Genomic DNA, 27,745 nt, shown 5'->3' with positions numbered 1-27,745 from the left:
GATATTAAGCAAAGTAATTAAAAGTTTGGTCTTAAGGAAACAGCAAAGAAAGGGGAACTGAGTTTAGGGAAAGAATTCCAGCACATGGTGAAAGATAGGCCTGCTAATATCAGTGAGGTAAATGGAGAGGGAAAATGGACTGGCAGCTAAAATTGGAAAATTTTGATATTGTGGATGATTACAAAGTCAGGCAAGAACTTGACCATAATGAGATACAAACACAAAGGATGTTAAGCTTCAAATGCAAATGGTGGTTGGGAGCGACTGAGAACGCACAAAGATCTGCAATGACAGAAAACAAACAAGTGAACTAGATCTAGCAGAGGTTAAGGACAGCAGGATTTTGATTTATCTAAAAATTGAGGTGTAGAGAATGAGAGATTGACTAGGAGAACATTTAAATAGCCAAAACCAAAAGGCATAGCTGAGTGTTTCAGCAGGTGCAGAAGTAATAGTATGTAATTCATTTAAGTTTACACAGGCAAATGTTCAAAATCTATGTGTGCTTATTAAAGGAGTTAGAAACATTTCCTTTAGCATCAGGTGGTTTCCTATATTCAGTTGAAAAAGTATTGTATACACATCTAATGAAAAAGCTTACCTCCAGAAAACAGACAGATATTCAGATAAAATGAGAAGTGAATACTACTCAGCACCTCCAGCATGCATATCAAGTAAGTCACTGAGCATTTAGACCAGGGTGGATAAAACACAAATGGCCATAGGACCTTTACTCCCAGCTACATTGCATTATTTCTTGCGAGTTGCAGACCTTCATACTCATCTCTCTCATTGGAAGCTGGACATTGCAAATTATAACTCCCAGCAGACCCCGTGCTGATAAATCTCATCTAATATCAGGGCTGCAAATAGCCACTGGAATTTTGATGAGATTTTTGGGAGGACTGCAGGTCAGTTGCTCAGAAAATTCAGCAAATTTAATTTGGAAGAAAATGGAGTGGAGTGAAGTGTAGTGGATTTGGACAGGAAACAAAAGTGTGAATGCAAGCAGAAAGATGTGAGCACTGCTGTAAACAAAATGCCTGACAGAGATTGCCTTCACTCATTTTTCTGTCCGCTTCAAAGTGCTGTTCATGTTCATTTTTAGGAATACTTCCTGCTAACATTTGCAGTCAAGTTGCCAACATTCCCAGATTGTCCAGGAGTAGCCAGTCTTCCAGGCTGCCAGCAAGTCTTAGAAAGCTTATTTTGGGCAATTGAAAACTACAACTTTTGTTTTAGTTTACCTTGAAATTTTGTCTTTAAATGTTAAGGGTATTTGTGATGTGGGGCAGGGTTGTTGGAGTCAGGAAGTTTTTTTGTGATGATAGCTCCTGGAATAGAGAATTACTGATTATTCAAAAAAAAAAGCTAGTTACAGATGAACAAAGATGTTATTAGTAAACATCAAAACTACCAAACTTCTAATGTAGTGATAATTTTCATACCCCACTAGCCTCAAGGTTTGCCCACCCTGAAGTTCAATACTAACTGCATCCATGGCAGAGAAAGGGCACTACCCCGAAAGAGGTGAATAACTTCAAAATGTACAGCATTTAATTATGAAAAACTAATGTAAATCAGATCGGTGAAAAGAAATATGCAACACAAAATCATAACAGATACCACAAAATAAACGTATAGGCCCTAAGGGATTCTTCACCAATGGAAGAAGGGAATGCAATCGACCTACCAGCTGTTAGAAATGCATTTTTCCACAAGAATCTTAACTTAAAACATAAAAAGTGAGGATATGGGGTTATGAAGAACTCCATTTCAATCCCAGAGAGGGCCAAGGGCAGTGTAGAAAGTTAATTACCACAGGCTTTTTTTTATATCAGTACAAGGTGAGTAAACCACTCAAGTCATATTTATTGCAAGCTTGCAAAAGTGTAAGATATATACAAGTGAGAGTTTGTCTCAATGGTAAGACACTCAAATCAGTTAGAAGTGCATTTTACCCCAAATCTAAGGTTTGAGGGAATCATAAGGACTTTCATTCAGATGAGATATTAAACTACACATCTTCATTCTGTTCAGGTAGAACAATAAACATCAAAGAGCAACCTAGAGGCTTGGCCAACGTTCATTTCTTAGCAAAATCAATTGATCATTTATCTCATTTCTTCAAGGAGAGCTTTCTGTGCAATAAATTGGTCTCACTTTCAAACACTGATGCATTGGCAGAGGGCTAGGGTGCATACCTGGACACTTGGTTCCAGAAGGCAATCATATTCCTTATGCTAAGGTCATCTGATTTGGTCACTGGTCAGGGACAGGAAGATATGACTGAATGAGGCAGTATGGGGACCCAGACAGTAGCAAAGGAGAAGCCTCAGTCCTTAATTGTCCGAGAGGTTTAAAGCTCCTGCAACTTGAATGGATAAGAGCAGGGGCTGCAAGGGTGGCTCAGTAAACTAACCATGGCACTGGCACTAGTACTGGGAACTATACCTTTGGGATGGTCTTCAGCTAAATTGTGAAGGAAACACTGGGTAACAAGCAGGGTAGTGATTGGATAATGATAACCAGAGTGTGGGGCAGGAAGGGTCAGAGTGTGCAAACCTGAGAGTGCACTTGCAGATAAGGCCAGAGATTGCAAAAATGATAAAAAGGCTCTGTATCTGAATGCATGCAGCATTTGTAACAAAATGGATGAATTGTAGGCACAGATAGAAATAAATGTGTATGGCTTGATAACCGTTAGAGACATGGCTGCGAGAGACCAAAGCTAGAATTTGGATATTGAAGACATTTGACATTTCAAAAAAGCAGGAAGCTCAGAAAAAGGTGGCAGGACAGATCTGTTAATGAAGGGTGTCATTAAAACAGTAGTGAGAGATGACCTCAGTTCAAAACAGGAAGATGTAGAATCAAGTACGGTAGATTTAATAAAGAGGAAAGGCAAGAGGTCATTTGTAGGAATAGTTAAGAGGCTCCTGAACAAGTAGTTACACTGTAGACAGAGTATGCAGGAAGAAATAAACAGGCATGGAAGAATGGTATCACTAATAATGGTGAATCAAATTGGCAAAGATTGGCAAATTGGCCTTGGAAATGAGCTGAGTGTATTCACAACGATTTCTTAGAGCAATATATCCCAAGACTAAATAGGGAGGTGGCTATTCTAGACCTGGCAATCTGCAATGAAACAACAAGAATCAATAACCTCATGTTTAAGGTGACAACAACCATAACATAATAGAATATTCCCCTTCAAACTGAGGGTGAAAAGTGTGGATCTAAGTCTAATGTTTTAAATCTAAATTATGACGAACTGGAAACTAGTTTTAAAAGCAGGCCATAAAAATGCAATGGCAGATTTTTAAAGGATGGTGTCATCAGTAGTATCAAATTGAAAGAAGTATATTATACTGCAAAGATCAGTGCTAGGTCAGATGTTAAGAACCAGAAAAAAAGAAAATTGAATGAGAGACAGCTAACTAGTAACATAAAAGCAAATGACAAGAGTATTTATAAAGGAAAAAAAAGAGTAACTGAAACTACTGTTCATCTTCTAGAGAGCTAGTCTGGGGAATTGAAAATGAGAAACAAAGAATTGAAAGAGACATTGAAAAGATAGTGTGTGTCTGGCTTCACTGTAGAAGACTAGGAATACGTCCCAAAAGTAATTGAAAATCGAGAGGTAAAAAGGATGAGGGAACTTAAAGCAATCACCATCACCAGGGAAAAAGTGCTGGGAAAACTATTAGATGTAAAGGTTGACAAGAAATAGATGGCCTGAATCGTACGGTCTTAAAAGAAGTGGTTGCAGAGACAGAAGATGCATTAGTTAAAATCTTCCAAAATTCCTTGGTTTCTGCAAGGTCCCAGTGAATTGAAAAATAGCTCATGGATCATTTTTATTCAAGAAACAACAGAGACAGGCTAACGAGTCTATAGTTTACTGCTACCCAACATCTGCCATTGGGAAATTGCTTTTTTTTAAATTTCGGAGGTTATAGCAGGATACTTAGAAAATCATAAATATGAGGCAGAGGCAACATAGTTTTATGAAAGGGATATCATGTTTAACCAATATATTAAAATTTTTTGAACAAACAAACATGGTGAATATAAGGGAATCTGTAGATGTGATGTATTTGGATTTCCAAAAGGCATTTAAAATGCCACAAATATTACTACACAAACTAAGAGCACATGGTGTAGAAGCTGACATATTACCATGGATAGAGGCACGGTGGCATGGTGCTATTGTCACTGGACTAGTAATCCGGATGCACAGTAATGTTCTGGGGACCCAGGTTCAAATTCTACCACGGCAGATTGTAAAATTAGAATTCAATAAAAATTTCTGGAATTAAAAGTCTAACGATGACCATGAAACCATTGTCGATTGTTGCAGAAACCCAATTGGGTCACTAATGTTCTTTAAGGAAGGAAATCTGCCTTCCTTACCTACATGTGACTAGACTGCAGCAATGTAGTTAACTCAATGTCCTCTGAAATACATTCAGGTCAAGGACAATTAAGGATTTGTAATAAATGCTAGTCCAGCCAGCAATACTCACATACCCTAAGTGAATATCTTAGGAAAGGATTTGTTAACAGAAAGCTGAGTGTAAGCAGATTGGGAAGCTGTAACTAGTGGAGTGCAACAGTGATCAGTGCTGAGCCTCAAATATTTACAATCTACATCAATGACCTGAAGAGACCAAATGTCAAGTTGCTTAAGTTGTTAAAAGGAGGTAGAGTGTCTACAAGGGCAAAAAATTGGCAGATGCACTATACTGAGAAAATGTGAACTTGTCCACTTTGGTCAGAATAGAAAAGCAGTATATCGTTTAAATAAACTCTATGGTACAAGGGGACGTGGGTGATCTAGTACAAGATCCACAAAAGGTTATATGTAGGTACAGTAAATAAATATGTAGGCAATTAAATGTTGGTGTTTGTTATATGAGGAATTGAAGATGAAAGTAGGGAAGTTTTACTGGAGCTGTATATGACCTTGGTAAGACTACATCTGGGAGAAGTGTACATTTTTGGTCACCTTGAGTGAAAAATAATAATTGTATTAAAAGCAGTTCAGAGAAAGTTCACTTGACTTATTTGTGAGATGAAGGACTTATCTTATCAAGAAAGGTTGAACAGATTGAGTCTGTACCGAATGAAGTTTAAAAATGAGGAGTGATCTTATTGAAGCATGCAATATCCTGAGGGACTGACAAAGTACATATCAGGAGAATGTTTGGGGGCGGTGGGTGCGTACTCACACCCAAGGACAGTTTAAACCGTAAAGGATTCCGTTTTAAAAATAAAATGAGATTTTTTTTTAATTCTCAGGATCATTAATCTGTAGAGTTTTCTTCCCAGAAAGCGGTGGGGGCTGGGCTACTGAATTTATTTAAATGTTGAGATCATAATCAGGTCTGATCTTAACACTTGGTTTAAAGGGCCAAATGGCTTTCTCCTAGATCCTACATCCTTATAATTTACTACTCTTGAAATATAATTAATTGACTGAAAATTTCTTTTGGAAGGTGAATCCAAGGCCAGTGACCAAGAGTAGAAGCAGTGAGATCAAGAGCCAAAGGGCACAGCAAGAGAAGAACCAGCAAATGAGAGCAGCTGGAATAAAAGGAGCAAAAGCAGAGAAAGTAATTAAGGAACAACAAAACACAGATGATAGATTATTGGGTGCTGAATATTTTTTCTTCCTCTAAGCTGGAACAGTTGTTTAAACGTTCACTATGCATTCTTTGCCATGTTCGTCCTCCCAAAATACATCACCTCACACTTTAAGGTTAAATTCCATTTTTTTTTTAAAACTGTTCTGCCCATCTGACCAACATCTATATCATCCCAGTGAAGAGAAGTTCTGGAGAAGTTACTTGGGCTAAAAGCCAATTGAACTTGATCCCTTAATTTGACAGTCTACATGCTGGGGCCATAGATATAGGAGGTGCATTCTTCAGATTCCAGAATAGTCCCAATGGTTTAGAACATAGAACAGTACAGGCCCTTTGGCCCTCAATGTTGCACCAAGCTATCCCCAAACCCAAGATCAAGCTATCCCACTCCCTATCATTCTAGTGTGTTCCACGTGCCTGTCCAATAACCACTTGAAAGTTCCTAAAGTCTCCAACTCCACTATCACAGCAGGCAGTGCACTCCACACCCCAACCACTGAGTAAAGAATCTACCTCGGACATCCCTCCTATATCTCCCACCATAAATCTTACAGTTATGTCCCCTAGTAACAGCTACATCCACCTGAGGTTTAGAAGGTAGCAAATGTAATGGTGGGGGCTGAGAGAATGGGGTGGAGAGGGAAGAGAGACATAGACCAACTAGAGTTCTAGGTTTATCAAATAAGAGCATCAAAAGTGACAACTTTTTACTGAGCTCAAGGCTCTAGATCCTAGGCCCTAGTTAATCCTGACCATTGTGACTTTCCCTACTATTTTATCAGTTCAGTCTTTTACTATCATTTAGAGGATGTGGGGGTGGAGGAGGATCAAATTAAAATTTAGATCACTCCCAATGAAGAAACCAACAATGTAAACACAATATTACAACTTCTACTTAGCATTTTTCCTTTGAGTGCTATCCAAATTTTAACATAAAACTGAACATGGTATCTATGTAATAAGAAACAATCTAGAAATGTCAGCAGTATGATCTAAAATAGTGAACTGCCACAGAAAATATTTCAGAGCACATTAAACTACTTTTTTTGTATTCGTTCATGGGACAGGAATGTCATTAGTTGGGCCAGCATTTATTGCCCATGGCCTGAATGGTTGGCTGGGCCATTTCAGAGTCAACAACATTCTGCGCATCTGGAATCACATGTAGGCCAGACCAGGTAAGGATGGCAGATTTACTTCCCTAAAGGATATTAGTGAACCCAGATGGGTTCATTAGACTTTTAATTCCAGATTATTCTTTTATTGAATTCAAATTTCACCATCTGCCACTGTGGGATTCAAACCTAGGTCCCTAGAGCATTACACTGGCCACTGGATTTGTAAGTCAAACTGCTAGTCACTGCCAGTCAAATACTACTCAATGTCATTTGATTGGTTTTAACCAGAACATTATATGGAACGGACTTCTCCACTGGTTGAATTAATCTCTACTTTCGCCAAGTGGAAAAACCAACATGATCTGCTTATGGAAAGGAATTAATCTGCTACCAAGTCAATCTTGTATATAGCTGTTTAACAAAGAACAAAAAGCTCACTTAAGTAGGTCAAATTACATGCAAGGTAGAGATTCAAATTTGTGACCCTTATAACATCTGACAATCAACTTTGGAGTCTGCCAGCATATTGGTATTTTCAAATAGCATATGGATTTTTGCGGGTCAATAAAATAACTAGTTTGCCAAGAAAAGTCAGCGAAACAAATGACCACATTTGCATCCTATACTGCAATCATAATTGATAGTTATGAATACTGATTTAAACAGTCTTGTGGTAATAGCTAACAGTACTGTAACACAAATTCCCAAGAGGATCATAATTTTAGCTTGCCAATTAAGAGCACAATTAAACTTTTCTGAAGTCTGTTCAGTCCCTGTAACTAAATTTGTAAGGCACTGCTCAAATATTATACAGAACTGTTTAAGCAACATTCAAAATATGGCTATTATACTGACTTTGTAGGAACAAATTAATCATTTCAAATTCTTTGGAACTTTTAAAAACATTAAGCAGCAAGTTAGCAACTATGGATGCTTCACCAACAGTTACATGTGCTGATCCACTCCACAATTATGAAAAATAATTTGACAGAGCTTAAAAGTAAGTTACCTGTGATGCCTGGTGAAAACGCACTATTTTAATTTATTCAAGAAACATTCTACAATGTTAAAATAAATGAAATAAATGATAGACAGCAAAGCAGTTCCTGACAAGACGATCGTAAAGCACTTGGGAAAATTAACTAGTGCTAGAACATTTAGCCAGAACAGCTAAATATTTAAAAAGTTTGGTTACGCAAAACAAATTTTCCTTACCCCCTGAAGTCCTTGGAACTGGATTGTTGGTTGAGGAATAGATGAATTCTGAAAACGAAGCACAATCATAAGATTGCAATTATTTGTTTCTATTTGTAAGGTACCATACATCTAATTACAGTTCCAAATGTTGTGTTACAAACTGAAGACACCAACTGGCATTTATATAACACCTTATCAGACAAAAAATGACACCAAGCGACAAAGATATTAGGAATGGGTGACAAGCTTGGTCAAAGAGGTTAGTTTTAAGATATATGTTAAGGGGAGAAAGTAGTAACGTTGCAGAGTTTGAGGGATGTCAGAACTTGGGGTCCAGGCAACTAAACACAACTGACAACGGAAATCAGGGATGAGCTAGAAGCCAGAATAGTGAAGTGCAGAAATCAGAAAATTATGAGGCTGAAGGAGGTCACAGATAGGAGCCATGCCAGGAAACTTACAAGAATGTCAACAAGACTAGAGAATCAAATAGAAAAGATGAGAAGAGTTAGAAATTGGGGATCCAAGCACTTAGCACTTCCTATAACAATTATTTGCATTTGTTGAACTTCATATGATCACGCACATAAAACAGATTGCATTTATTTTGCCATTACTACATTCAAATCTGTATGGAATTCCCAGCCACTAATTTGCACAAAACAAACCTGATTATCAGCCTGTGAACAGCACTCATTTACTTAACTGTGTTTCAATACTCAAGTTTGCACTCCAATAAGTAAAAATTGTGTTTCATACGTGCACAAAGAGAACACGAAAAATACCTCAAGTGCGACTGATGCCAAATATATGTACTACCTTCAAAAACTGTACGAAAAAAGCACACTTGCCTCCAAAGATTACACTGATCTCAGACTTTGCATGCATAAATTTTAACAACTCATCAAGTTTGCCAAACCAATCATTCTGTGCGAGAAGGGTTTCTCTATCCTATGAAAATTTTCTTATCCAGTTAGTCATGCCCATTTTTAAGTCAGTAAGGAAACAAATTACAAGCATTAGGTTTTGAAGATAAATTAAATACACATCTATTCTTATTTTAACTTTGTTTTTATTTTGCCAAGGGCTGTATGGTACACCAAACGATGTACCATATCAGCTGAAAGGTTACAGAATTAAAGTTCTACATAGTGAAGTTCATTTTGTTCCATTCTCATCAACCGAAGATATCATTAACGAAAGCAATGCTAACAAGGTCAAAATCTTTCTCCTTCCAACCCTGCCTCATCCTCTCTCCACTCTGCTCCCTACCCAAAAATAACTCCCAATGTCTTAAGCAGCAAAAGTGAACATTACAATAAGCTTTATCACTTATAACAAGAAACTCCAAAATGGCATTGTTGTGGTATGGTACTTGTTTCTTGTGCCAAAAAAATTAAATCAGCAGCCAATAATTCTTCTGTACCCACCATTCATTTTATTCTTTTCTATCTATGCTTACTTTAATCTCTACTCCTTCAATCACGTCCCTCAATTTATCAATTAACTATCAACTTACTCCACGATTCTCCTCATTCATCAGAATTATTGCACAAAAGTAAGGAGGCATAAAAGGAAAAGTGGAAAAACTCAAACACTGCAAAACAGACATGGAAGGTAAGAATCAAGTTTAAATTAAATAAGTCAAATTTTCTAACTACCTCAGTCATCCACTGAACAATGCACCAAAGATTCATTAAGGGTGTTGTGATTACACAACGTTCAGCACCATTGACAACTCTTCAAATACTGAAGCAAGACCACGACAATATTGAGGTTTGGATTAGAAGTGACAGACAATGACAATGTCCAGCAAGAGAAAATTCAAGCACTCCCCAAGACATTAAATGTCATTACCATCATGAATCCCACAATATAATATCCTGGGTTTCCCATTGACCAGAAGCCAAACTGAGCCAGCCGTATATATACTGCAATGCCAACAGTAGGTCAGAGGTTAGGAACTTTGTAGAGGGTAACTCACCTCCTAACCAACCTTCCCCCACCTCCTTACAAACCAGCACAAATCAGGAGTGTGATGGAATACTCTCCATTTGCCTCGAGTGCTGCTCCCTAATTCTCAAACAAGACACAATACAGGACAAAACAGCCCGCTTTGTCAACACCTGATCCAACACCTTCAACAACACTACATGGTGGCAGCAGTGTGCATCATATACAAGATGTACTGCAACAACTCAAAAGGTCCTTCAATAGAACTTTCCAAACTTTGTGACCTCTACCACCTTGACAAGGGCAGCAGAGGCATGGAAAAACACCACCTGAGTATTCTGACTTGGAACCATAATAGCCATTCCTCCACTGTCACTGGGACAAAATTTTAGAACTCCCTTCCTAACAACACTGTGGATGTACATATGCCTTAATGGACTGCAGCAATTCAAAAATCACAGCTCATCACCATCTTCAAGGGCAATTAGGGATGAGCAACAAATGCCGACCTTGCTAGTGACGCTCACATCCCATAAAAGATTTTTTTAAAAAGCATGCAGAGCATTGTGCAAGGCAGTCTATTATGCGGTTTCATGTGCAACAAATTAAAAGCTGTCACAGATGCAGAGGGGTTATTGTTTCAGTCCTACCACTCCACAAAATGTTCAAATCAGAAGTACAATGGTGCACACAAATAAGCTATTTCTCGCAATGGATGCAAGGTATGATTGTTGGAGCTCCAGGCAAAATAACAAAATTCAGAGTTTAATATTAAAGAAATTGCAAAGCATTTTGTACAAAGCAACACTGTCTAATTTGACCTGTTTTCATTTTCTCTAATCCCAACCTGATTCACATCAAATAAACAACTACAGTTCTGCTAATAAACGGTCCTTGGAATTGATCACACAAAGAATGAGGGAAGTTATAAAAATTAATGACCAACATAAAAAAGACAGTGGAATCACCTGAACTATATAAACAATACATTTTAATTGTATTTTTAATGAAAGAATTCTAACACATGATTGACAGTTCAGCTGCAACTTCATGAAAATAAAGCTAAGTGTATACTGGCTCCAAGAAACTGGGCCAACTGCCATTTAGAAATGAAGATATCTGAGCAGAACACGCTGTTCTTACAAAATTAGACAATTGGTGAAGTCAAGCAAATAATTTCCATTGGTGACCTTTACATAATAGACTATGAAGAACCAACTGTTAACAGCTATAAACATCACAAAACATCTCTGTTCGTTTTTTATACCTGTGTAGTTCATAATAAAAAGTAATTGTCCAAACTGATTATGGTCAGAATTTCCCTTTATATTGGTGCAGCAGGGTAATCAAGCATCATTACTGGGGGCTTTGTTTTTGTTTTGGAAATAATGGCAATAGTCCACAATATCTGACAATCATGCAAGCAACTTATTGTATTGCCAATTTAAACATATAGCACAAAGTCATGTAATGGTCAACAGCTTATTTAGGATTTATGCACCAATGTGGCAACATCTTGAAAATCAACCTGCAAGAGATTTAGGCCCCATAATTTTAAACAAACCAAATAAGTGATTACCAATTAGTAGTACAAAAACAATGATTGTCATGGCATTCTGGGTCAGATTATCAAAACTCAGAGCCCACAAATTAATGACCACAAAATGTACTACAAGCAGAGGGGGTTTTTTTTGCAACAAAAATTTAGTTATCGGCTTAAGGACATAAAAAAAGGAGTAGGCCATTCAGCCCGCACTGCCATCTGTTAAGATAATGAGGGATTGAATTGTAAACCTTAATGCCACTGGCCTCCACTGCTCTCTGGAGAGAATTCCAAACGTTTACAAGCCCTCAAAGGAATAATTTCTTCATTTTGGTCTTAAATGGGCCTTACTTTTAAACTGTGCTAACTTTCTTGATTATCACAGAAGAAAAATTCTGTCAACATCGACCCAAATAAGTAACCTGAGAATCTTTGTGGATGTAGCTGTTACTAAGGGGCATAACTCATGGTGGGAGATATAGGAGGGATGTCTGAGGTAGATTCTTCAGAGTGGTTGGGGTGTGGAATACACTGCCTGCTGTGATAGTGGAGTCAGATGCTTTAGGAACTTTCAAGCGGTTATTGGATAGACGCGTGAAGCACACCAGAACGATAGGGAGTGAGATAGCTTGATCTTGGGTTTGGACATAGCTCGGCACAACATTGAAGGCCCAAGGGCCTGTACTGTGCTGTACTGTTCTATGTAATCTTCTATATTTCAATAAGATCACCTCTCATTCATCTAAACTCCAATGGGTGTAGGCCCAACATGCTCATCCTTTCCTCAAACAATCCCCTTATCTCAGGAACCAACCGAGCAAAGTTTCTTTGAACAGGTTCCAATGCAAATGTGTCCCTCCTTAAGTAAAGTGACCAAAACTCCAGGTCTCATCAATGCCCTGCACTGAAGACTTCCCTGCTTTTAAAAAATGCTAACAATGTGAATGCTGGAAATCTGAAGTAAAAACAAAGTGTTTCTGAAGAAGTTTCCTATTGGACTTAAAACTTTAACTCTGTTTCTCTCTCCACAGATTTTGCCAGACCTGCTGACTTTTTCCAGCAGTTCCCATTTTTATATCCCATCTCCCTTACAAGGCCAATATTCTGTTTGCCTTCTTAATTACTTGCTGTGCCTACATGCAGACTTTGTGATTCATGCACAAGGACACCGTTTCCTTGTACTGTCTCCCTCCATTTAAATAATATTCTGCTGTTCTGCTCTTTCTGCCAAAGTGGACAAGCTCTTACTTTCCCATATCATACTCCATCTGCCAAGTTTTGCCCACTCAATTCTTTTATTCATTCATGGGATGTTGGCATTGCTCATTTATTGCCCATGAACTGAGTGGCTTGCTACCCAGTTCCCCAAAACCGGTGTTTTGCCGGATTACTAGCCTAGTGACAATATTCCTACTGCCTCCCCATACACACTTCCCTCATATCTACCTCAATATGCTTGACTATCTATTTTCTTATCAACATCAAATTTGGTGACAATACAGTCAGTCCCCTTTATCCAAGGCATTGTAAATGGTTGTGGGCCCAAGAGCAGATCCATGTGAAAATGTATGAGCTGCGGTTTGCCATCTTGAAAATGACCCATTTATCCCAACTCTGTTTTGTTAGTTAGCCAGTCCCCCATATTCTAAATATCACTCTAAACACACCAGTTATCTTTTGTGATAATCTTAAGGTGGCACCTTATCAAATGTCTTTGAATTTCCAAACATATTACATTGACTGATTCCCCTTTATTAACCCTGCATGTTACATCCTCAAAAGCGCTCTAATAACTTTGTAAAACATGATGTCCCTTTCACAAAACCCTGGTGACTCTGATAGTATTATAATTTTTGAATGGCCCGCTACTACCGCTTTAATAATAGATTCTAGCATTTTCCAAATGACAGCTGCTAGACTAACCGGCCATTGGTTTACTGCTTTCTGTTCAGTCTAGTGATACTTATTCTTTTAAGTTTTCCCCCCCTTTTGCCTCAATTTTCTATTTGTGGGGTGCTTTTTTGTCTTCTACAGTGAAGGCAGATACAAAATAATTGCTCAAAACCTCTGTCCTTTCCTCGTTTTGCATTGTTAATTCCCACTCTCACCCTATATAGGACAAATGCTCATTTAATTGCTCTTTTCCTTTTTATACACAGTTAGTTTTCTCCCTCCATTATATTTTTACAAAACATTTTATTTTACATATCTCAAGCCAGTCCAAGCAGATTAAAATTCATAAGATTGATAGAAAGGCACCAAATCACGTTTGTGCAGTCAAATATCACATTAGTGGGAATGAGAGATAGGGAACACAATGAGCATCAATTGACATGCCTCACCTTGAAAAGCCCTAGAAATTAAATTGTCATTTGCACTGGTATTCAACACTTAAATGCAACAAACAAAAAAAAACTCATTTCTAAGAACGCCAAATAGCATCAATTCTTCCTCCTTAAATTTGTTGGTGCTGTTGGAGAGGATTGAAACTAGAGGGATTGAAACTAGATGGGAACCTGATTGGGGAGACACAAGAGGGGAACAAAAATGGAAACAAAGACAGAAAAATAGAAAGCAAAAGTGAAAGGCAGAGGAAATGGGGGCTAGCAGCAAATAGTGCTTTGATACAAAAACTGTGTAAAAATATTAAAAAGACAAGTTTAAAGACACCATATATGAATACATGGAGCATTCACTACAAGGCTGACAAATTAACCACACAAATTGATATAAAGGGGGTATATGATAGCGGAGACATAGCTGCAGCGTAACCAAGGCTGAGAACCAGAGCATTGTGGTTAGCACAGTAGCCTCTCAGTGTCCAGGTACCAGATTCAACTCCCAGCTTGGGTTACTGTCTGTGCGAGCTTCCTCAGAATGGTCCAGTTTCCTCCCACAGTCCGAAAGGCGAGTTGGTTAGGTGCATTGGCCATGTTACATTGCCCCTCAGTGACTAGGGGATTTTCACAGTAACTTCACTGCAGTGTTAATGTAAGCCTACTTATGACTAATAAATAAACTTTAAATACCAAAGGATTCTCAAAATTTAGGAAGGACAGGCAGAAAGGTATAGGTGGGTGGTGTTGCTAGTTAAGGATGAAACCAGTGGCAAAGGAGAGACAGGATATTGGTTCAGAAAGTCTAAATGTAGAATCAGCCTGCATAGAACTAAGAAATAGCAAGAGGTGCAAAACATTAGTGGGAGTTGTCTATAAGTTTCCAAACAGCAGTAGTAAGGTAGGGGATGACATTTATCAGTAAGTTAGAGGTGCATGCACCAAGAATAACTTCCCTTGAGGCACTGCAGCAAAAGTCCATCAGACTGATGCCTTGGATGGTAGGATTGTTATACAATTAGTTGACTGGGCCTGCAGCACAGTGGTTGGTTTGCTGCCGGTGGAGGCTTGATGAGCCAAATGGCTTCCTTCTACACTACAGAGATTCTATGATTCACTGGAATTTAGAAGAATGAGAAGGTATCTAATTAAAATGTATAACATACTGATAGTGTTAGACAGACTGAATGGAGGGATGTTGTTTCCTCTGGCTGAGGCTGAGGTCTAGAATAAGGGGATAAGCCATTTAGGATTGAGATGAGGAGAAATTTCTTCACTCAGTGATGAACCTATAGAATTCTCTACCACAGAAGCCTGTGGAGACAAGTCACTGAAAGAGGGTAGCATGGACAAGTTGGGCCGAATGGCCTGTTTCCATGCTGTAAATGTCTATGGCTCTATACTTGGAGGAAATAGATAGATTTCTAGTCTGTAAAGGCATCAAGTAGTATAGAGAAAGTGCAGGAGTATGGCATTGAGTTAGAGAATTAGCCATGATCATACTGAATGGTGGAAGCTTGCAGGGCTGAATGGTGAACTGCTACACCTATTTTCTATGTTTCAATATTTCAACTGGCAATAACTGACTGCCAATCTCATCTGTGGTTATAAATCTAGAACTGCACATGACCACCCACTGAGCTATCAATTTAGAGATCCACTCAACTACATATTCCGAAAAACATAATTATCCACCTATTTGGCATCCCCTTTAAGGCAAGTCACTCATTTGCTGTTTCACCTGGGAGATAAACAAAAGTATTAACCACCCCAGAGTTCCAAATGACGTCTTAATGACAAAGGTCTCCCTCCTTACCCCTCTCAGCCTGTCTGCAGCCTTTCACAGGGCTGACAACATCATCCTCTTCCAAAGTTTCTCCACTCACCTGGTATCATTCTTAATCATCTAATCACAGCCAAAGAATTACCATTAATGGTTTCTCTTCCCACTGAGCTTTTGCTTTCCATTCCTGCCCCAGAAATCTTTGGCTGCCTCATGTTTCTCAACATGCTTCCCTGTGGAGACATAGCTTTTATTTTTAAAGGCACAAAAGAGGACACCCAGCTGCACCTCATCTCTCAATTCCTCCACTGTTTTATAATTATCAAACTGCTTATCGAACTTCCAGTACTGAACAAGCAAGATTGCTGTCAATTGGAAAGACTAAAGCCAGTGATTCTTTGGTCTCTGCTCTGTAGTTATTGATGTTAAGAACCAGACCAGAAACCACAAGGTTTTTTTAATGAATTTAGCCTGGACCTTAACTTTTACACATGATTTTGGCATTAGGTTGAGCATAAGGTGTTTCACTCCAGATATGATTAAAGTGAACAATTAGAAAGCTTTTATCAAAACAAAATTTAAGAACACAATATAACAAAAAGAATTAGCATAACTTTTGCCAAATAATTCTTAATAGCTAGCGATCTCTATAGTTCTAGTTTAGAAGTATTCCCCACAGACATCAATCCCTTCTTTCGAACCAGTCAGCATGGAAACGAAAAAATGCTTTCTCAGATACAAGATTTCCAGCTTTTTGACACTTAGAGTGATCTAGACAGACACCTGCCTTCTAATTCTCATGCAGCAACTTCCAGAGAAAGCTAACCCCTAAACAGAATCTCAGGAAAAGGTTTATTTCTTGGCAGATTCCAGCCTCCAGATATCAGACAGGGGGAGAGAGGGTACTTCTCCCAAAAAGAGACTGAGCTTCAGCTCTGTGTAGCCCTAGCTGTACCCAATCATATGATTTTAACTGACATTCAATCTAATCAAGCCCCATTCTGAAAGATTCTAGTGTAAAACACAAACAGAATTCTGCACTATTTTAGATTAAAAGAAATATTGCAGCCGTTAAGATCAATTATTCTGCTGCAGAATACCACGCTGCTGGATCCAGACAAACGGCTCCGATAAAATGGAAGGGACGAGTAAACACATTTAGCGCAAGATAAAATACATTTCTTAAAGGCACAGTATCGTCACACTGATTGCATCCCTCCCCATGGCAACCAACTCAGGCTGAAGCAGGCAATTTGCAAGCTTGGTGCTGTACCTAACTCAAAGATGAGCTTTCAATCACAGTTACACCATCACTGAGACTGCCTATTTTTATCTCCTTTATCACACAATTTAATCCACCCTTGCGCATCTGTTGCTGAAATGCTCATTCATACCCTTGTCATCTCAGACTTGACTGCTCTTACGGTTGACCATCACATTCTACTCTGTAAATATGTCACCCAACCTCTGCTATCCATATCCTTACACACACACACACACACACACACACACACACACACCTTCATTCACTCATGACCTGTATTTAACAACGCACATCAAGCAAAACATTGGTTTTTAAATTCTCATCCTTTTGAAATCCATCCAAACCTCACTCTTCCAGGCCCACAACCAAAGATATCTGGGCTCTAATTCTAGCGTCCTGCAGACCCTCAATTTAATTAGTCAACCACTGAGGACTGTGCCTTCAGCTACCTGGGCCCCTAACTCTGGAATTCCCTCCCTAAAATCTCTGCCTCTCTCATTTCAATCCAAGACTTAAAACTTATGGCCACCTACCCAAACATCTTATATCAGAGCCTAATTTTGCTTTTTAACAGTGCTGAAGTGATTTAAGGCATCATCATGTTAAAAAGGCTACACAAGTCGTGTGAAGTTATATACAGTAACTACTTTCATTTATTTGAAGCTTCACTGATAGGCATAAAGACATTGCAACAAGTGGGCACAGAAGCAAGAGAAGAAAGATTAGAAACTATAAACAGGTACGTCGTTATTTCAATTGTCAAAGCTGAACCAAAGCAATTGTGTTTAAGAATTATCCAGATCATATATTTCAAGCGAGTTAAAAACTATGACAAGATCTTGTCACAATGTCATTTAATTCTAACTACAAAGAAAATATTGTAAATTCTTAAATACAAAGTATGTCCATAAATTGTCAGAAATACAAGTTTCAAGACCCTATGCTTTCCCTTTTTAAATCCAATCAACTGCACTCCAAATACATCTTATAGCTTTCTAGAAAAATGATACTTCAAGGAGGCAATTTACAACCCAACAGCAATTTTTCATCTTTTGCCTCCTTAAAAATTAAGTTCAAGAAAGTTCAATTTAGATTCAAATGTAAAGAATAGGGATATTAGTATATCCGGTGCAGACGTTTTCTAATCTAAGTCAGTTTAAGAATCTGTTGTCAAATGCGTCAGATTTTTTGATACTTGCAATCACCATAAAGAACAGGCTATTCATAATTCAATGCAAAGTTATCATCTACTAGACAGTGGCTGAAAATAATTTTATGTCCTTCTGCGTAAATTATGGCAATTGTTACATCACCATTACTGAATAAAGCTCCACAAGTCATGACAAAGATATTCTTGCCAAGTATCAGGAAGAGCAAGAATATAGTTTTAAGAAATAACTATGTTAAATTATATTGTATTGCTGAGTTCATTTAGCAACATCACAAACTGTCTTCAAGATGCAATTTCACAGTACAGCAGATAGGACCATAGACAGGAAGCCCACTCATGACCCTATTATGACCACTTAAGGATCTATTCCAGTTTAGCCTCAATTTCTGGTCTGGCGAGCAGCTGTTGGATCAGAGTGCCAAATAGAAAAAGTTCACTATCTTGAGCTCGGGCAGGAAGGAAAGTGGTAGAGGGGCTTCAATCTGCAGTCCTGCCTGTTGCCAATCAATGCTAAATTGAGTGTGAAATAGCAGCGGCCTGTCAAGTCAGTGGGGATGCATGCCTGCTGGACGACTCTCAGAACGGCAGGCACTCTGAAAATTCAGGCCTCTTGATTTTCACCAGTTTAATTGGAAACATCTCCTGCATTCCCATCAGTGAATAAAATATACAGAACAACTGATGGTAATGAATAAATTGGAAAAAAATTCAACTCAAACTGAAAAAAATATTAATCCTGATTCAATTCCTTGGTGACAGCGCCCAAATTACATAAGTATTTTAAATAAAGGATTCCAACAGATTGCTACATGGCAACATTACTGGATAAAGTGTTACGCTCAGCTTCTCTTGCACAAGACAGATGTTCCTAAGATCTGCCTGAGCTCTGGAAGAAGTCACATGGACTGGAAATGTTAACACTGTTTCTCTCCCCAGATGCTGCTGGACCTGCTGAGCTTTTCCAGCATTTTGTTTTTATTTCCTCTGCCTGGGCATATGATCTTCTGCAGCTACCTGTCACATGAGCTTGACGTAGAAAGCTTGTTGAGCTCAAAGAGGCCACCGACTCCCTAGCAGAAAAGAAAGTACCTAGGACAGAATATTAGTTTAGCCACAAGGGAATTGGAGCATTATTTGAAATTGAATAATTTGCAGGACCACGGGGAAAAGACAAGGGAATAGCACGCCAAACTAAGCCTGTATCCATTCTATGAATTCCCTCTTTACAAAAAGCTCTCAAAATGGACCGATTTGTAACTTGTATTTGATATTCAAGTTTTTGGCAACCTAACCAGATGCAGTCCAATGGAAAAACACATACACCTGATCTCCAGATTCATTTTATAAATTCAACACCCTAACCTCAATCAGCCTAAATTTGAACACAAGATTTAATAGTATTTCTCAACAGTAACTGAAATAAATTGGCATTATAAAATAATTCAAGCAAAATGCAATAAGATAGGTAAGAAAATCAGCGCCCATCCTCCTGCCACCTCCTCCATAATTTACATGCTGTCCCTTGCTGGCATCAACTGAAAATAAAGATCAACTTTCATTCATTTGCTGATGATATCCAGCTCTACCCACACCTCCTGCATTAACCTTCCATTGCTCCTGTGGTCAGATTATCTTCCGATTTCACTTGCCATTACTTCTATCTTCTTATGCAGTTAGTATTGGACTTTACCAGAATGTATACAACCTCAGCATCCATCGTGGTAAAATCAGCTCACTTGAGGAAATCGGCAACTATGCCTCGTGTTCTCTAGACTCCATTATTTCAATGCTTACCTGGTCAGCTTCCTGCACTCCACCCTCCATAAACATCAGCTTATTAGAACCTTTGCTGCTGTTATCCTATCCAACATCAGGTCCTATTCATTAAATTAGCTTTACCCTTGCTGACATTTATTGGCTCCAAGCTCCACAATTTAATATTTTCATCTGTGTGTTTAAATCCTTTCATTATCTAGTGATCCCACTATCAACTGTAAACACCTCCAGCTGTGGAAACCCAAAAATGTACATTCTTCAAATCTTGTTCTGGCGTATTGCCACTCTTCACCCTATCAGGACGGCAGCAATACTTTCAGTAGTTCCGAATTTCTCTCCTTAAAATTCTCGACCATTGATCTCTCCTCCCTTAACGCAATAACAATATGCCCAAGGCAGGTGCTCTGGTCATTTCTCAATGCCTTGCATTTTCGATCTTCAGTTCCTCCTAAGAGCCTCACATTTTCAATTTCCATAAGCAATAAGCAATATGACGGGAGAAACGAATATATGCATGAGACGGTTTCCTATTTCTTTCCACATATGCTTGAAGGAAACGCAAGTATTCTTCCCAAAGGATCTTTCTTCACCTTTAAGTAATCATTGTCCTTTGAGATGTCACCACTGAAGATTTGTTGGTTCCATCACCATTGGGCATGGCTCCTAACTCAAACATGGGACGACTCAAAAAGGCAGGAATAACCATCTATGTGAGGAATTTTGCAAAGCAACTGACAAAGTCAGTTCAAAGATGTGCACGTTAGATGCACTGGCCATGCTAAATTATCCTTAAGTGGCCCAAGATGTGTAGGTTTGGTGGGGGTGGGGGCAGTGAGGTAAATACATGTGATTACAGTGATAGTTCAGGAGTGGTTCTGGGAAAGATGCACTGTCAGAGAGGTGGTGCAGACTCAATAGGCCAAATGGCTTCCATCTGCACTGTTGGAATTCCATGAAAGTGAGGAATATCAGTCACAAAAATTATTCCAACCAGCAGGGTATTTTCTACATTTCTCACTGCAAAGGACAGTATTCAAATGATTCATTCACATGACAAGCTTTGTATTGTGCAAAATGGTATGAGCCTTGCATTAAAGCCCTTTAGTAAATTCAATATTGAGGCCTGTATTGATGTTGAAATAATTAAACAATATTACATCCTCTGGGGGTCCCATTTTACTGTTCCAGTTTCAGATTGGCTGGGACTCCAGATTGAGGCTGTAGTGTCACTGCAAAAGCAAAGCTGAATTACTGTGTATCAATGCGACAATTATATTATGAATGCACCCCAATTTAATCAACATTTTAGAAAATGTTTTCATACCTGAAAATGCATTTTGGATTTTTAAAAAGGCTGAACCTAGAGCCAATGGTGAACATGCATTAGAACAAACATTCAAAAAGTTCATATCACATTCTTTTAGGGCATTGATCTAATAGGAGTGGAAAGCTTAGCTCCATATTAACAACACTGTAGCATCTCTGGGGTTTTAAATTACATTTTTCATCTGTTTTCACTGACCAATTCCCACATTAAGTGGCGGTAAATTTCTTCCTGATTAAGAAAAAAACCTTCTGAAACATTGGGTCGTACTATTCTCAAAAATCAGTCTGGAGATTTAAATTTTATACTTCACACACAGTTTTGATAGCAAACATGTGATGTCCACGCATCTGATTTTCAGCAGGAAGAGGAAAAAAGATTCAAATCATCTCTACGCATTTCTGACAGGCCTGTACTCTTCATATAGAGAAGCAAACATCAGTGTTTAATTTCTTGGTAAGTACAGAGAAAGACTGCAGTGCACCAAGTTACCACAATTAAAAAAACATAACCATTGTCTTCACTTTTACACTGATCACAATTAACACAACTGAAATCTGAATTTGAAAAAGGAAAACAAAATTTTACAGGTATTAATAACCTGGCTAAATTGGCTGCCACCTTTAAATATCAAATCAATAAGATGCTGCAGAGTCAAAGTAGTTGGAATAAATAAAAATCGAGGTAATATGATCACTTCCTAAAACTAAGCGTCTCATTATCAAGTTTTTACTTTTGCATATATTTTGCTGCACCGTCATCTGCAAGGAAAACTTGCCATTCCTCGATATAGATATTAAACTGAGTGAAACAGAATTAGTGTAGGTCATTTATTTTAAACCCTGTTCTCATTCTTGCACCAATTTGGAAGTATACATATTGGTACCTTTATCTCATCATTCATTTTTATTGCAGGAAAAGAAGTTTTAAAACATTGATGGTCACAGAGACTTGGATGTGCTCAAAGAACTCAATAACATGCAGACATAGCAATCAATTTGGAAGGAAAATCACATGTTGGCCTTTATTGCAAGGGGATTGGACAAACAAATGAATTAAGCACAGAAGGAGGCCTTTTGGTCCCTTAAAGTATAAAGAACAGAAAATAAAAATGAGGAAATCTTGCTGCTATTGTATTGGACTTTAGCAAGAGTGCACCTGGAATACTTGTGCAGTTTTGGTCTCCAGATGTACAGGAGGACATATTCACATTTAGGGGCAGTGCAGCAAAGGTTCACCAGATTGGTCTTTGGAATGAGAATCTGGGTTTATAGGCTCTGGAATTTAGAATGAGTTGTAATCTAACTGAAAACACACAAGATTCTGAAGGGGCTTGACAAGTAAGTTGGTTGGGGGGGAACTAGAACACTGACAGTCTCAGGGTAAGATATTGATAATTTAGGGCTGCAACGTGGAGAAATTTCTTCACTCAAAAGGTTGTGAATATTTGGAATTCTCGACACCAGACTGTTGTGATGCTCTATCATTGACTATATTTAAGGCAGAGATAGACGTATTTTCGGTCTCAGGAATTAAGAGTCAGGAGGAGCAAGGATAAAAGTGGAGTTGAAGACAATATCAGCCACGGTTGTATTGAATAGTAGGGCAGACTTAGCGGGCCATATGATCTGCATTTGTTCTCCTCTTTTGTGTTCTTGTATTAGTAAGATGTCTAGGTTCGTTGCAGATTATTTGGCCCATCTCATTTTTAACACTACTTTTTTTTGTGATAGAGCAATAGTTCAACTGTTAGGCTATTCGCCCAAGTTAATCATTCGGCCATCTTATACCTGTTGGTAAAATTATCCTTCTATTCACAAGACATAGAAACTAGGAGTAGGCTGTTTAACTCCAAGCCTGCTCTGCCCTTCAACTAGATCATGGTTGATCTTCTGCCTTGATGCCATTTTCTCCACATTATCACTAGTAGAAACACAGGAACCAAGATGAATAGACAGGAAAATAGTTTCCAAAATTAGATTGAACCCATTGGCTGTAGAATGGCAACTGTACACAAGCACTTTGCAATGCTACATTAACAATGAAAGCTCCTCCAATAGTCTGATAATATAACACACGATAATATAGCATCCTAAGGCTGCTTCACTAAAGTTTACATAACAAAAAGTGATGCTGAGCTAATAAAGTGGTATAAAGGCAATTGATCAAAGCTTGCTGAAAGAAATAGGTTAAGGAGCATCTTAATGTCAATAAGAGATATAGAAGCAAATGCACTCAGAAGTAAATTCCAAAAGATGAGGCAGTTGAAGGCACAACAACTAATAATGAAGCAATTAAAATGTGGGGGTTGGGCCAAAAGTCCAAAATTCAGAAAGCAGTGATCTTGAACGACTGTAGGGTTGGAACAGGTTAAAGTCAAAGAAGAGCAAGGCCAGAAGGATTTTAAAACAAACATTAAAACTTTAAATTAATGTTGATAGACTAAGAACCAACGTGGGTCTGTGAGTAGGGGTGGGGATGGGTGTAGAGAACTTGGTGCAAATTAAGATTCTGAATGATTATGGATAGTACCAGAAAGCCAGCCAGGATAACAATGGAATAACCATGTCCCGAAATGACTAAGTCATGGATCAGTGCTTCAGCAGATATGCTGAGGCAGAAGCAGAAGCAGAGATAGGTGATGTCACCAAGTTCTGTTGCTGGGCAGCACCAGGTTAGATAATCTTGACCTGGCCAGTACTGAGGTACTGCAATTGGCTTCAATACTGCTGCACACTGGGCGGAAAGAATCAGGTTTGATCTTCATTGGAAAGTGCATACTGTGCAGTTGTTGTTGGCAAAAGTCAGGCTAGCCGACTATGCCCAGCATGCTTACTGCCCAGTCATTCACATTTTAAATTGCATAACAGGATTCAAGTTCTGCAAAAGATAACACCTCTAAAAAGTGGATGGGATTTTTTCTGTAGGAAATGTCGCTACTGAAGGCAGAATAAAGTGTAGTCAAACAGACATCTTTCAGGATTTTCCCAAGTAACCACAGGAAGGCAGCTTTCACAGTGGAGAATAGAAGGCCATATGATTTCAAAGCTGAGTCAATTCTGCCCTCATCTAGATATTCAAAGCAGGTTTGCAGGGTACCAACTTGAAGTGGGGACCTTGATAATTTCTCCTTCCTTTAGGCACCAACACCAAATACACACCTCACATGAATGCATTAGCTGAGATCAATTTACCATATGCCCAAACAGCACACTATAAAACTAAAGAACATGAAGAAATTAAGAACTGGAAATTATATTCAATCACTAAATAAAAGCACATCTATAAATTGTATGTTGCTCAAACGTAAGCACAATTCTAATTTAAAAAGTTTGTGTTCAACAAGCTCACCACACAAATACCAAAGTACTGAAGACTAAAAGTTTCAGATAAATCTACTCTACACAAGCATAGGTGATCCCAGCTGGCACAGAAAGTTGTGGGGGAATTCAAAGTCCCTGTCTACTCTTTCAATAATGAGGAAAAGATCAGTGAAGAAATGGGATTAAAACATAAGATAGCTCAAGCAGATAAATACTTTTAAAAATGTCATATATGTAAACTTAAGACACGTTTTTGTACAAAGATTCTGCCAGGAAAGCCACTGTTATATTTAATAATGCATAGCTTTTATTATACTTCTACCACCATGGTTTAAGACGCAGGTTTACTGGAGCGCCTTACAAAAAATTTGCAAGTTACTTAAGTCGCCAACAGAATTGACTTGCAAGAAACTGATTACTGTAGTTGCTGCGACTATACTTTTACGCCCACAGCAGTCAGATGGAGTTTGCTGACACAGCAGAAGAGAGACAGCACAATTCTCTTCCTCAACCTAACCCACAAACCCAAGAGGCCAACATATATGGCTGAAATACACCTATCAAAAAAATTGAATTAACTTTCATATCTACCTGAGCTATTGTTTGTTAGTCTATTGTAAAATTATAACACACAAGCTCTTTTTCTTCGCTCCTCAAAGTCTTCAGTAATGATCAGCTTCGCTTTTAAACTAAAGATTTTGAAAGTAAAAACTTCGCGATACTTTGAAAATATATCGAGGACCGTTGTGCTGGAACCAAAGGAAGACACGGCTAGATGGTTTGACGTAAACCGTTTTTAAATGGTTTGGACTGCAATTCTAGGGCTGCCCGATGTCTGGGCAGGTTTAACAGTCAACGCAATGAAAGGTGCTTTTTCATAAATTATTCATTGAATTATGCATGACTAAGTGATCTTCGTTTAAAGAATAGAATTAATTACTTGACGATCAGAAACTGGCTACTTGTACAAGATGATTTATTTAGTTCGAACCAAGCCACGTTTGCTCTCCATGTCAAAGCAACCTACGTAAATCAATACGACTGCAATATGCCCGCCCCCTAAAAAAAATTAAAGTCCAAAGCCAAACAAAAAAATTGAAAAGAAAATTGTTGATTGTCTAAAATAACAATTGCCAAAATTTAGTAACGTACAACATGAATTATTAGTGGAACTGCTGAAATGGGATCTATTATTTTTGGCTGAAGTCTGTATTTACCTAAATTCAATTACCCTGCCAGGCTGGCCACTGCTGCTGTCGAGTCCCCGTTTTCCAATAGTGCTCAGCAACTACATTTCGGATTTAAAACATCTGTGTCAGAAATTCCTACAGATCAACATTCAAAGTCTAATAATTGAATTTATAATTGTCAAAGTGAGTAATTTGGCTCTAGTTAGTCATGGCGATTTCTAATGGCTGAATAGATATGCCTGGAACTGGTATGCAAATACGATGTGTCTCGAGTGAAATGGTTACTGCAGAACTTAATCAGCCTTGTCTAATCGCTTCCCGACACACATCACGTACTCAGTGTCTCCATTCGTGTATGCTGTTAAAGAGAATCTGCTACATCCACGCAAAACTATTCCAACAACGAAGTTTATTACTTTGATTACAAGTAGAAAATATTCCAATGTCAAAATCAACACATTAAGCACTACCACTCAACTTCATACGGACTAGATAGGAGTTGCTGGTAGACACACGAGCAGATGGCATATTAGATTGGAAGTTAAATGCCGATTGAGCATAATGAAACAAATGGCAGCGGCAATTGGGTGACAGCGACATCGAAGACCGACTCCAATCAGTCGAGTCAAGGAAAAATCAAGCTGGTCAAGTTATGGTGGTTGTGGATCGGAGGGAGGGTGGGTGGCAAAGAAAAAGATGCATTAATTCGGTCACTTTCTTTTTGTACCCCATTAGCCCAAAGGTGAAAAATACACAAGGTGGGGGGTAAAAAGCTCAGCGAGAATGACTGGGGCTTTTAAAGATGTGGATTTGAGTCATTTTAATTGAAAGAATGCGATGGATTCATTAAAACAAGTGAGCAGTTCATGGCGAGTTTTTTTTTAAGTCCATATCTTTCAACTCTCCCTTCCCCGGTACCGTCGATATCTGAACTGTCAGCCACTACGGCTGCTGCTAATGAAAAGTTTAAATAACGCTTATAGATTGATAAATCTTCTCCCACCCCCACCTTTGAAATCTGAAAGGCTTCCAGCGCTCGGAAGGCTGTCTCTGTCAACTTGACGTGAAAGACGGTGATTTTGCCGGGGTTCGCTTTCCCACACGAGAGTCCATAACGCTGATCCTCGCTGAGCGCCGCCGCCGCCGCCATCTTGAATTGGCCTCTCCGGCATCAGTTTGATGGCCCTCTCATCGCCCACATCCCCCCCTCCCCGGCCTCTCTGGAGCAACAAGCCAGCAGAGCAACCGAGGAGATAACTGCGGGCCAAACGGCTGCCACCCCAACTTCTCTGGACAACCACATCCCGCCCAGCTCGCCGCCTCCCACACTCTGTGATTGGCCTAGCCGATTCCGACAGCAAACACCGGCCCGGCTGGGTGCTCTGCCGTCCCATTGGTTGAGCGAGACGTCCATCAACCCCATTCGGACCAATGGTGGAAGGGGATAGCTTTTGATTGGCGGCTTTCTCAGATTGGCGCGCGCTGGGGGGAGGGCGGGACCTACAAACGGCCGGGGCGTCTGACGTCACACCTTCGCCCCAGAAGCGCAGGGAAGCAGCGCGGCTCCTCCCACTGAGGCGGTGACTGGCCGGCTCCCCCACGGGGGCGGTGACTAGCGGCTCCCCGACGGTGAGTGGCCCCATTCCGATTTGTCGACTGACACCATCATGTCAATCCTCTGACGCACAGCGTGTTCTGCGTAAATATGTAAATAAGGGAACGTCACGGCTGCTTTCAACCCGTGAGAAAATGATACAGCCACTGGGGCTGGTAAATCAGCTTGGATCATGTAGATGAAGCCCAAGGCAGCAGGTGAGAGCCGTGTCTTGTCATCTTGAATCGGGAATGTCTCAACTTAGTTGGACTTGATTTGATTGAATTGGAATAAAAACAAAAAAAACACTTACAGCGCCTGAAGTGCTTGGAACACTATTTGTTAGTGTCACAAGCACACTAACATTAAGACTGCAATGAATTACAGTGAAAATCCCCTAGTTGCCACACTCCGGGCCCTGTTCGGGTAGACTGAGGGAAAATTTAGCATGGCCAAGGCGCATCTCACCCGCAAGTCTTATGGAGTGTGTAGGAGGAAACCGAAGCTTCTGGAGGAAAC

The 27,745-nt window shown here is 39.1% G+C and overlaps 1 protein-coding gene across 2 annotated transcripts in view; it reads right to left on the bottom strand.

The window, feature by feature from the left end:
* Positions 1-26,968, bottom strand: part of ell2 (elongation factor for RNA polymerase II 2) — a 134,492-nt gene extending 107,524 nt beyond the window's left edge. Inside the window, exons 1-2 of one of the 2 annotated variants that reach the window (XM_080189096.1) lie at positions 26,642-26,968; positions 7,988-8,035 (exon numbers count right to left, since the gene is read on the bottom strand). In XM_080189096.1, the coding sequence (XP_080045222.1) occupies positions 7,988-8,035; positions 26,642-26,782 (189 nt within the window). In that variant the 5' untranslated portion in view covers positions 26,783-26,968. The remainder of the gene's footprint in view (positions 1-7,987; positions 8,036-26,641) is intronic. The other variant, XM_080189097.1, reaches the window with a different exon arrangement.
* Positions 26,969-27,745: the final 777 nt, after the last annotated feature.

This window comes from Carcharhinus amblyrhynchos, chromosome 5 (genome assembly GCF_965287045.1).
Source record: "Carcharhinus amblyrhynchos chromosome 5, sCarAmb.v2.hapA, whole genome shotgun sequence".
Classification (NCBI taxonomy): domain Eukaryota; kingdom Metazoa; phylum Chordata; class Chondrichthyes; order Carcharhiniformes; family Carcharhinidae; genus Carcharhinus; species Carcharhinus amblyrhynchos.
Note: the sequence above shows the minus strand (reverse complement) of the source record. Positions and strands in the feature narration are given on the sequence as shown.